The sequence below is a fragment of the Antechinus flavipes genome, chromosome 3 (genome assembly GCF_016432865.1).
Source record: "Antechinus flavipes isolate AdamAnt ecotype Samford, QLD, Australia chromosome 3, AdamAnt_v2, whole genome shotgun sequence".
NCBI lineage: Eukaryota > Metazoa > Chordata > Mammalia > Dasyuromorphia > Dasyuridae > Antechinus > Antechinus flavipes.
The window spans coordinates 557,510,718-557,522,979 of NC_067400.1; the positions used below are offsets into that span (position 1 = coordinate 557,510,718).

The window sequence follows — 12,262 nt, forward strand, 5'->3', positions numbered from 1 at the left end:
TTAAATCTAGTTTAGCATTAATCTGATCCTATAAATAATGGTTTCCTAGTGATATAATGATTGGTTTGTACTCAGTGTGGAGCATATAACCTAGAAGCCTCAGCCAATTAGATTCAGAGACATTCTAAGAGAAGGCAAAGGACTGGTGGCAGGAGTTTAAGCTCTCAGAACCAAGGGAAGAAATTCAATTCCATCTTCGATCTTCCTAGTGGCTGGCCTGGACTCCTGCACTTCCCCCACTAAGACCAAGGCCAGACTGAAAGGCTCTCCAGAAAGTTGCCCAGCCCCAGGAAGGAGATAATAAAGGATCTGGACTATAAGAAAGCTAACAGGGCCCCAGGAAAGGAGACAAGATTGGAAAGAGATAATAAAGGATTTGGACTTTAACTCCTGGCTGCACTTGTGGTGATTACTGAAGTGAAATGATGGCTGCCTCCAGAGACCCCAAGAAAACCTCAACAAAGAATATTACATTTTAGAGAGAATATTACAAACATATACAATGAAGGAAGGAAAAAAGAATTCATTAAGTGCTTATTATTTTTCAATTATGCAGATTGCAGATACACATAATGAATCACTACTACATTAATTCTTTGAAAGTATCAAGAAAAATCAGGTCTACTTTATTTGTACAAGACTATCTAGTAAGCTTATTTCTTTCAATCTTTACAGAGAATCAAAAGAGCTTCTTTAAATATAAAGAAGTTTTATTTATTCATTAGGGTTTTTTGTTTTTTTTTCTTTTGGTGTTGATGTCACTTCTGCATTTGGTTTTATTTTAGTTTGGTTTGTTTCTTTCTTTTTATTCTGACTTAACATTGAGAAATGCCTCAGCTTATATAGAATTTGATCACTGAGTTTTTAGTCTTTTTTAACTTTTCTATAGAAGGAGACTTTGAAATTTTTCTGATGGTCAAAATAGGTTGCTGTTTTTTGTTTTTTTTTTTCTGCCATAAGATATAAACAATAAATTAATAATAATATGGGTTGCAAACATAGAGAAAAGATATACCTCTTTATCTTCATTTTAATTAAGAAGTTCTTAGAAATGAAATGGACTTCATAGCCCAATGTCCACATAACTTTTGTGCTTTTAATTTTTGTTTTGGGCAGTTAAGATCTATTGAGAAAACATAAACATTCAAATTTGGGAAATTCAAGAGACACTATGGCTCTGAGAATAATTGAGGCACACTGAAGAAATAGATGCATCTAGAAGAAAACAAAGATATAAAACCCATTATTTATTATTCAACACTTTAGATTTTGAGTACTGATCAGAAGACTTCAATCTTGTAATGTCTTTTCTGGGAGTTCAAATGTAAGAGGAGATATAACTGTGGCTCAGCCACTAACACCAGGAGTTAAAACAAAAACAAACAAAAATACAAACAAAACAATCTTATCCTTGAATTTTTTTTGTCTAGCTTTTGTTCATCTAAGGCTTAATTGATTATGTTAGTTTGGGATCTTTGACCAAGATTGAACAATCATAAGATTTTCTTTATCAGAAGAAGCTATTTAGCCACAGCATTCCAGTAGACTGAAAATTTAGGTAGGTGATTGAAGAAAATTTTAGAAACTGTTTTCAGAAACAGAAGCAAACATGAAACCAGCAGAATGACTTGCCTAACTGAGAGCAGTAGGTGGTACAGTGTACAGTACAAAAGGAAGACATCTTTCTGAGTTCAAATCTAGGCTCAGACATATACTAGCTTTTCTACTAGCCTAGTGATCTTAGACAAATTACTTAATATTGTTTGCTTCAGTTCCCTCATCTGTAAAATGAGCTGGAGAAGGAAATGATAAATTATTCCAGTATCTTTGCCAAGAAAAATCCAAATGGGGTCATGAAAACTTGGACGTGACTGACAAACAAAATGATAACATCACCAGAGGAAGCTGACAACACTGTAGCTTTGGAGGGTGGAAGTATGAGTTTTCCTAGCTATACATGTTCTCTGGCCACATAAATTCCTTAATATGTACCCTCCATGAGTGGTCATCAATTAAATGTATTTTCCCATTATGTACCCTACTCATTCATGGCATAATTCATGTGGGAGAAGTATATTCTATGTATGGTGGGTGGGGGGAGAAATATTTTCTTGTCATTTTATTTGCTATTCTATTTGATTAAATACATTTTACTTAAATATATGTATCTTCGGACTGGTTGATAAAAAGTAAACATATTTATAAAGACTCGTGTTTGTGGAAAATGCTTTATTATGTCATTCAGAAAATATATCAGTTGTTATACTGCTTAAATCTAACTTTGTATGTCCAGAAATTACCTAACCCAAAAGTTTTCAGTAGAGGTCATACCTGAGACTCTCCAATGAAAGAGACATGGCTGCAGGGAATGCTTAGATCCTACCCAGGTCTAATATTTTGAGTACACTCTGTGCTTGAATTTCCCAAATTTGAATATTTATATATTCTCAGCAGACTTTAATTTGAACATTTATGTTATCTTCTCTGCAAAATTACTTAATTGTGTATGGAGTGCTTGTTTGCCTAGGTATATTTTTGTCTGGACCCTATATAATATAAATTTCTGGTATACTGGATAAGAGGGACTTACACCCTTTTCTTCTGGCTCTCTCTTGCCAAATGACCTTTAGAGCACTTAAAAACTGAGGTAACTTTTCCAAGGGACTCATATAGGAGATGGAGTGTTCAGGGGATATGTGTGTGGAAACTTTTATAACCTTCTACATAAAACAGCAACTTTAATCAAACTCATTTACATTATTCCAATTGTGGCTAATCCCTCCCCACCTCAATTTTAGTTTTAATTCACTAATATCATCAGGTAATAACAGTTTATTATGATCAGTCAGGTACCTTTTCATCTTATTCTCCCATAGAGAAATCTTCAGAATTCATCCTCCTTCGTGCCTCCCACACTCCTCCTGCCCCAGCACTTTGCTTCTAGACAAGACAGTTCTCTACTAGTGACATAATCTATGATGTGGGGTTTGTCACTAAATGATAGCAGGCACCAAAAATTGGGGTTTGGTCATGTGAAGAATTAACAATGGCTATTCTTTTTGAAAAAAAGGTAAATTTATTTAGGGGACTAGGTTACAGACAAAATGAAGGAATATAATAGACACCAGTATAAGAAACAAAATATCTTATCAAGAACTCTAGTAATTCAAAGATGAATGCAGGAAAGATTTATTTTATACTCTTGCAAGAATGGGTGCCTAGGTGAGTAAAAACACCTTTAAAACTCCAAAGGCATCATTTTATTTCCTGTCATGAAGCACAAGTCCCTCCCCTGATTCCCCATTAATTGAAAGTTTCAGAAGTACAAGACATGAATCTCCACTCCTTATTACTTAGCCAGTCCTGTCCCAAAGGAGTTTACACTGTAGGAGAGGAGAAGGTAACAGAGGAGGGCTTAGGGCAAGGAACAAAAGATTCTTTTTAAATTTCAGGCCACCCCTGATTATAAAAGTCAGTCTGCCCTCAAGAAATTTACTTTCTTTTGGGAGAAGATAAACTGCATCCTTGATTATTCCTTGATGTCCTTGTATGTTTCAGTTTTCTAATTTGTTTCATTTTTCCAATTTAATTTTTGTAATTGTTTCATAACCAAAATGGCCATCCATTTTTCATAATTTCCCCCTTTTTTTTTCTTTTCAATCATTTGGTTTCCACATCCTTTTCTACCCCTCCTATTTGGCTAATTTTTTATATTCCATGCCATAAAAGACTTTTAAAAACCTCTGCACAGATCTCCTTAGACAGGATGGATAATCTATCCCTGTATTCTCTGCTAATTCTTCTGATAGGGCTGTACTAAGAGTACTAGGAAACTTCCAAGTGTAACACATGTTCCTCCTCTTCCTGCCAATAACTTTTCTAAAGTCGTTGTAGTTTCCCATAACATTCTGCTAGTGGGATCTAACTATTCTATTATTCCCTTCACTGCTTCTCTGGTGTAACTTATCCAATAATATTTGTTCATCAGAGTAGGAATGACCCCATTCTAGAACTAGATTTCTGACCTTGAAGTAATTAAAAACTTCAGTAACTTTAGTTACTGTCCTTGACTTAATTCTTCCTGATTCAGTCTCACTTTCTTCATTAAATACCAGAGTAAAAGGAATAGTCAATTGGATCAGTGCACAGATGCCCACTCAGTTCCCAGCCAAAGCAGGTTTGAGAGTACTGCCTTTACAATATCACCCAAGGTTTGCTTGGGATACACTCATCCCAGAAATTGCCAGAGCTACCCTCTGCTACATTCCCGACTTGGTTACATGATACTACAGTCCCTAGATTTTGGAATCTTTCATTCTGCCAAAAGGTTGGTAGAGCATATAAAAGACAAATTCCTCAGTGGAACTCACAATTACCCAATATAAAGGAAACACCCTATGAGGATGAGTGAGTCAATGGAGGTTGGGGCATGCCCTTAGCTGGCAGGCTAAATCCTGAAAGGGACTTAGAACCCTAAAAGAGTTTGTTAAATGTAAGGAGAAAAAGTGAGGTTGGGAAGTATAGTGGAGTTAGGGGAGATAAGCAATGAGGAAAGGAGAAAGGGAAAGACACTATGAGGCAGACTGTCCCAAAGTGACCCAAAGGAAGGTAGCAGCAAAATCATGAGTCATAAATTGTTTTATTGGGAAAATGTAGCCCTCAGGGTCCTGACCTAAGTTGGATTTCTGACTGGATTACCTTTAGAGAATGGGACCTTGGAACTAAACTGATTTCCATTATCAGAGTCTTCTTTCTTCTTGCCTAAGGAATCAATTTTTATCAATTCTCCTGCTCACCACACTAACATTGAAGATTCTATCACTACTCCAATAGAAAAGGTTTTTTCTTTACATATTTTTCATATCTTAGCATGTATGTGTGTGTGTGTATATATATACATATATATATGTACACACACACAAATATATACATATATCTTAAACTAAGCTAATTAACCACCAGATGAAGAACACTTGTCCAAATATTTGGTAAAATTTACTGGGTAATTTTTGATTTCTCCAAATAGTAGTGGTGGACTAGGTCTGGGATGATGCTATGATTGTGAAGAACAGACAGAAAAAAAGGAGTATTGTTTGTGTAATACTTCAGTTTCCTTGCCTCAGTTTTCCTGAATTGTTCTGACTCGGTTTCCCTGAATTGTTTTGCTTCAGTTTCCTTGTTGGCAACCCCTTCCTTCCTGGCCATTAGGACTGAGATAATTAGGGCTGTGGAGTTCTGGCATTCCAAAGAGTCATAAAACTCCAGATGGTTTATCTAAAATATCTAGATGTCACTCTCTATCTTCCTGGCTTAGATTTCCTGTGTCCTGCTTGACCACCTTCTTCACTCCCAACTTATCAGAATTTATGATCCTTCCTCCTTACCCTCAACCTGTCAGAACTGAAGGTATAGTCCTTCCTGGAATTTCCACTCACCCAGTTCTCTGCTCCCCCTGGCCTTTGTTTCCCTGATCACTGGAGCTCTATAAAAGTCTCTGGAATTACTTGCTTATTGCTGGATTCTTTGAGGCAAGGGTCCCATTCAGCCACCTAGTCATGGCTTTCAAATTCTCCACTATTAAAATATTAAAAACCTCTAATCTCTGATTTGCCTCAGTTTCTCTTGCATTATATTTCAATTCAATTCAATTTTAAAATTCAGTTTAACACACTATATTCAAAATATTGTACTAAGCTGAAAGATGATAGGTAAGTTAGAAAAGACCTGATTCTTTCTATTAAAGTACTTACTTAAACAATCCTCACTACAAATAACTAGTCAGCAGTCAATAAATATTTATTAATCACCTACTTGTTTGCAGATATTGTTCAAATCAGTAGTGACAAAAAAGCATAATAACTTGCATAGACTTTTTCTTTTTCTTCCAGTTATATGTTGATTAATATTTGATATTGATGCATATTTGATTAATATGCACATTTGACAAAATTCTTGCTATTTTGAGGTAGTAGAAGTGAAAGTTATACAAAAAGCCACTTGTTACTGTCATAAAGAAAATTTGAAAGAACAACTCCCCCATTATAATTTTCTCCATGAAAGTCCTCCATGAACTCAAGCAAAATGAAATGTACTATATACAAGTAATACCAATGTTCCAGAATGACTTTGCTGTTCTCAGTAGTGCAATTATCCATGACAACTCTAAAGGATGACATATGATAAAAAATTCTATCCATACCCAGAAAAGTCTGAATACAGACTGAAACATTCTCTCTTTCTCTTTCTCTCTCTTAAAAAGCAAATAAACAAACAAACAAAAAACCTTCGTTTTTCTTGAGGATTTTTATTTTCATTAGGATGGGAGATCTATGTTTATTTCTTAATTGTGGACCAGAATAAGGGAGTGAACATGGAACTCAAAAATTTTAGAAACAAATGCAAAAAAAAATGTTTTGAATATAACTGGGGGAAAACATTAAGTAATTGTTTAAAATTTAATATATTATTTTTAAAATTATGTATTATATTTGCTTTAAAATTATGTACAGAATATTAGGGAGATAGAAGAAAAAACATATACTCAAAAGAAAAAAAAAAATCTGACCATTATTGAGGAGTGAGAATCATCCCAAGTAGATTAAAATCTAGAATGAACTAAGCTTTTTGTGGGGATATTTTTCTTTTTTTTTTTAATTAAAGCTTTTTATTTTCAAAATATATGCATGGATAATTTGCAGCATTCACCCTTGAAAAACCTTGTGCTCCAAATTTTTTCTCTTCTTTCCCCTCTTCCCTCCCCTAAACAGCAAGAAATTCAATATGTTAAACATGTTCACTTCTTCTACACATATTTTCACAAATGAACTAAGCTTTTAAATGAAGGATTATGATAAAAAATGTGCAGAAGGAGGAGTTAAATTATGTCAAGTGTAAGTGAAGAGAAACTGTACTCGCTTATTATTAAGAGACAATAGGGTAATGTTGATAGATGATGGACAAGGCAGCATGATTTAATTTCTGTCCATCTTTCTCATTAAGGAAAGGATTTTTTATACCAGTAGCAATAAAATTGATGTTTTTTTTCCTCATTAGTGACATGAAAACATATGAATTGTGATGCCAAGACTAAAAAGTGCTCCTCTAAAAAGAGCTCCTCTACTTACTATTGGTTATTTCCTCCATTTTTGTATTTCTATTGTCCACACTGTAAACTTTCTCTGTTTTCATATAAATATTAACTTGTTATTCCTTGCTCATCCAGAATAATTAAAATGATAGTTTCACTGACATGATCCCTGGATTTTGAGAAGAAAGCTAATTCATCAACAAATGAAAGGTTGTTCTGCCCCTCTAGGTACTAAAAGCTTTAGTCTTCACACTGTTCCCAGAGGTTGGCTCTATATAGGCAAATAAAAATTATGGCAAGTTGAAGGCAGGAGAATAGAACCAAACCAGAATCCATCCAGAACAAGGCATTCAGATAACAGATATCATTCAGTCCTCCTAACCAGGAGAAAATAATATTTCCTTTGTCTTCATCAGTAGCTTTCTGATTCAGATGCCATGGGACTTGGTATCCTTTGGTCCTGAAAAAAGCCTTATAACACATTCCCGGATCTGTTTGGTTTTCACACCATAAACGATGGGGTTCATAGTTGGGGGAAGAAGGAGGTAAATATTGGCCATAATAATGTGGAGGGAGTGAGGGACCTTGTTACCCCCAAAGCGGTGCACAAAAAATGAAAAGAAAGCTGGGGTATAAGAGAATACAATGGCACATATGTGAGCTGTACACGTCCCAAAGGCTTTTTGTCGAGCATCTGCAGATGACAGTTTGACTACAGCCCGGAGAATCATAGTGTAGGATATTGTGATACAGAAAATATCAAATCCCCCAATCAAGAGGGCAACCATAAGACCATACACAGCATTGATTTTAACATTGCCGCAGGAAATCTTGGCCACAGACATATGGTCACAGTAGGTGTGGGGGATGACATTGCCTCTGCAGTATGGCAGTCTCTTGGTGAGGAAAGTAAATGGGATGATAAGGATCACTCCCCGCAGGAATGTAATGAGCCCAGCATTGGCAATGATCGAATTGGTGAGGATAGTAGCATAACGCAGTGGGTAGCAGATGGCCACATAGCGGTCCAGAGCCATGAGCATAAGGACCCCAGACTCCATCCCTGTAAAGGTGTGAATAAAGAACATCTGTGTAAGACATGCATTGAAATCAATATCCTTGAGGTTAAACCAGAAGATTCTAAGTGTATTAGGTAGTGTGCTTGTGCACATGATGACATCAGTGAAGGAAAGCATGGCAAGGAAGAAATACATAGGTCGATGCAGGGTTTCTTCATAACGGATGATATAGAGAAGTCCACAGTTCCCTACCATGGCTACAATGTACATGGAGCAGAATGGCAGGGAGATCCAGATATGCATGTCTTCTAATCCTGGCACACCATTCAGGATAAAGGACACTGGAGTCAGAGTGGTGCCATTGATCCTTTGCATGATGGATATACGATAGTCCTATTTAGCTTTCAGTTTCTGTGTCTCCCTCTAGTAGAAGAGATTGTGAAATATAAAAGCATTTGTTCTGTTTCCATTTCTTCTTTAATTCAATACAAAGGAATTAATCAAATGTTTTGCCTTTTGTAACATTTTACAGTAACCTTAAAAATATATAATGATAATATAAACATCTTTTTAGTCAAAGTCCAGAAATTGCATTTCTTCATTTTATGTATGAATGTAATCACGTATGTGCATACACATACACATATATATGCATGTACATATACATCCTATTGTGTATATTATACATATGTATTCTTTCTTGCATAAGCTCAGAAAATTTATGTCTGTAGATCTTTCTTTGTATATATATTAATATATATGTATATATGTATGTATGTGTATATATATATATATAAAACATTTGCTACAACAATGAATTGCATATTTTTCTACACATCAAGGGGAAATTAAATCATGTTTTCACAATTTCTGCTATTATTTCTATGACTTTCAAAAATTCATAAAAATATTATTTAGTTGCCTATTATTAAAAAAATCTTATAACTTTGTAACAAACTTTAGTGGCAAAAATTAAAGCCTCCAATCCTTGGACTAAAATTTAAAACTCTTCACCATCTGCATCCAATCTCAGAATCTAATCTAATACTAATACCCTTCACTTTATATATATTAGATGATCAGAATAACTCAGAAAAATAAAATTCAGGACTAGAAGGGACATCAGGGAAATTTTTCTCTGATTCTTATTGGACCAAAAACTCTCCTTCAAATGAAAAACAGCAATGATGGAGAACACAATTAATCTTCTTTGGGATAACTATAGCTTTTAACTTGTTTTTTTCTTAAACAAATCTGAATGTCTTTGCAATTCTAGCTATTGTTCTTAGTTCTGCTTTCTAGGCCTAAGCCATCTTTCACAGGATAGACTTTCAAATATTTAAAGATAGTTGTGATCTTCATCTCTTATTATTCTAGCATTCTAATTTCCAGGCTAAATAGTTTCAGTTGTTTAAACTTATTTTTATATGGCAAAACCTTCAGGTCAATCAAAAGACTGGTCATCCTCTTCAAGAAACACTCTCCTTAACCCCCAACCAAATCAATGTCCTTCCTTAAAATTGAACTGAGACTTAGACACTCCGTCTACAATATTGCAGAATTATCCCAATCCTTATCCTCAGTACTATGATCCTCTCAATGTTGTCTAAGAAGCGTTCTTCTTTTTTGACTGTTATTGTTAGTAAACATGGATCCACTATAAACCTTAGTTCTTTTTAGCAAGGTTGGCTTACTATGTAACTATGCCTTCAATTGTCTTTTAAATAAAAGAGAAATTGAATTTATCAATATAGGCTTTGAATTTTGCAGTGGTGGGAAAGGTTCAGAACTATGAGTTCATTATTTTAAGAAATTTTTGCTATATAAACTTCTTTTCATTAAAAAAAAAAGGCAACAAAAGGATCCTAATTAATTGAGAGTGTCACTGATGCTTTTACTAATAAAATGATTAATTATGCAGAAACTGTTTCTAGAACTTCTTAAACATCACACCAGTTAATCTTAAGATTATTTTAACTACCCATTCTAATCCACATTAAAATCATATAAAAATTCTATTCATTAATGAAGATCTTAATTTTCTGAGGTTAGTTATTCACATGTAATCTTACTACTTCAAAACAGTACCAAGTGACTTTTCTTTCTGCTTTTCTCTTGTGAATTTTCTGGGACAGAGACAGTAGTATGTGTACATGATTTGTTGTTAGAAGATCTGGCTTTGAATCCTGACTAAAATTTACTAGGTACATACATATTCTTGTGTCCTTTGGGCCTCATTTAGAGATAGCTAAGGGCCTGAGGCAGTCAGATGGTACAATGGATAGAGCTCTGGTCTGTAATTATGAAGACACATTTTTCTGCATTAAAATCTGGCCTCAGACGATTACTAGATGTATGATCCTCAGCAAATCATTTAATTCTATTTCCCTTAGTTCCTCATCTGTAAAATGAGGCAGAGAAAAAAATGTCAATCTAGTATTTTTCCAAAAAGCACCCTGCTTTGGGTCAGGAATAGTCGAGCATCACTGAAATGACTCAATAACAATAATAATTAGACTTCAGTTTCCTCATCTGAAAAAAAGGGGGACTTTATTAAAAGTCTTTTAATAATAATTATAATAATCTTAATAATAATAATAATAATAAAGTATCTAAAGTCTTTTGCCCACCTAAATTGCATAATTCTTTGTAGAAAAGTAAATAGAGATTTTTGTGCCTGGGGCTAGGTCCACAAAAGGGGCCTTCTCATCTGGGAACAAATACTTGATATAAAGTTAAAATGAAAAAAGGAGGAGCTAACTCCTTTGATCATGGAGTTGCTTCAATTCAATCCAAACCAGTAAGTGCTTACCATGTTCAAAGCCCCATGTCAGATATAAGGGATACAAAAACAAAGCAAACTCCAGAAGCAAGGTCCCTTCCCTTGAAGAGTTCATATTGTTTTAGGGGAAAATGTTAACAGATATATTTTGCACGTTCACTTGAGATGAGGGCTAGAGGGATAATCACCAATTAAGGCGATAAGGAAAGACTTGCCATAGTGGGTGGGAAAAAATGGTTGGAAGTGAAAATATTATGCAAGTAAAATCTATAAGATTTGAGAACTAAGTGGATATTATAAATGAGGGAGAGAAAAGAATAAAAGATGACACTGGGAAGATATAGTAGATAAAATATTGAACCTGAAGATAGGGATTCCTAAGTTTGGATCCCATTTTTCTAGTTAAGGGACTCTGGACAAGTCACTTAACTTCTCTAAGTAGTTATTCAATCTAGCAAATGAATCAATTATGACACTTAGCTCAGAGTGTTAATATGAGGAATGAGATAACATATTCAAAGTACTTTATAAACCTTAAAAAGTGATAGAAAAGGAAACTAAAAGAATAATGTTGACTTTAATATTCAAAGGAAGAGTTTGGGATTACCTGAGTTTGGGAAAAGATATTGAATCAGTCTTGTTCAGATGGAGATGCCTCTGGGCATCTGGTTGGAGATGTCCAGTATGCAGTTGATGGTGTGAATTCTGAGTGTAAAAGAAAGATAAGGATGATTTTTTAAAGTTTAGAAATTACTTTCAAAGAGCTATTTGTATACTGGGGAAATTATGTAATTAGAAAATGAGGAGATTGCAGGAGAAGTGTATCAGGACAGAATACTAAGACACGTGTAATTAGTGGGTATAGCACAGATAGTGATCAAAGGAAACAAAGATAAAATGATCAGATATGTAGGAAGTTGAGAGTAAAGAGGATTCTTATGAGGGGCTGGTAAAAAAAATAACAAATGCTGCAGAAGTTGAGGAATGTGAAAAGACTTTCACTTTAACAATGAAGATTGTAGGCAACCCAGGAGAGCCTGGTTTCAGTGGAGTTCAGACTTCAGAAATTAGATATGAAAGGTTAGAGAAGTGGAAGGAAAGGAAAGGTTGAAGAAAGACTGATCTTCCCTTAGGTCAGTCTAATTCCCTTAGGAGGTTAACTGTGAAAAGAAGGATAAAAGATGGAAACTTCTTATGTTAATTACTTCTATTACTATTATTATTGTTTTTATTATTATTAACTAAGTTGTGGGAAGGCAATCTGCAACCTATCTAGTGTGAGTATTAGGAGCAGTTCTGATTCTTTTCTTCACCTACCTTCATCTCTACCTATACCTCAACCATTTCTGTTTAGATGCAGTACTCATCTTTTCT

General features: G+C 34.6%; 1 protein-coding gene across 1 annotated transcript; it reads right to left on the reverse strand.

Moving 5' to 3' along the window:
- Positions 1-7,515: 7,515 nt before the first annotated feature.
- Positions 7,516-8,481, reverse strand: LOC127558134 (olfactory receptor 52N4-like). Its single transcript, XM_051991365.1, has one exon. The coding sequence runs from the start codon at positions 8,479-8,481 to the stop codon at positions 7,516-7,518; it is 966 nt and encodes a 321-aa protein (XP_051847325.1).
- Positions 8,482-12,262: the final 3,781 nt, after the last annotated feature.

What these genes read in the sequence shown, in the direction of transcription:
- LOC127558134 (XM_051991365.1), bottom strand. Translation starts at nt 8,481, where the DNA reads ATGCAAAGGATCAATGGCACCACTCTGACTCCAGTGTCCTTTATCCTG.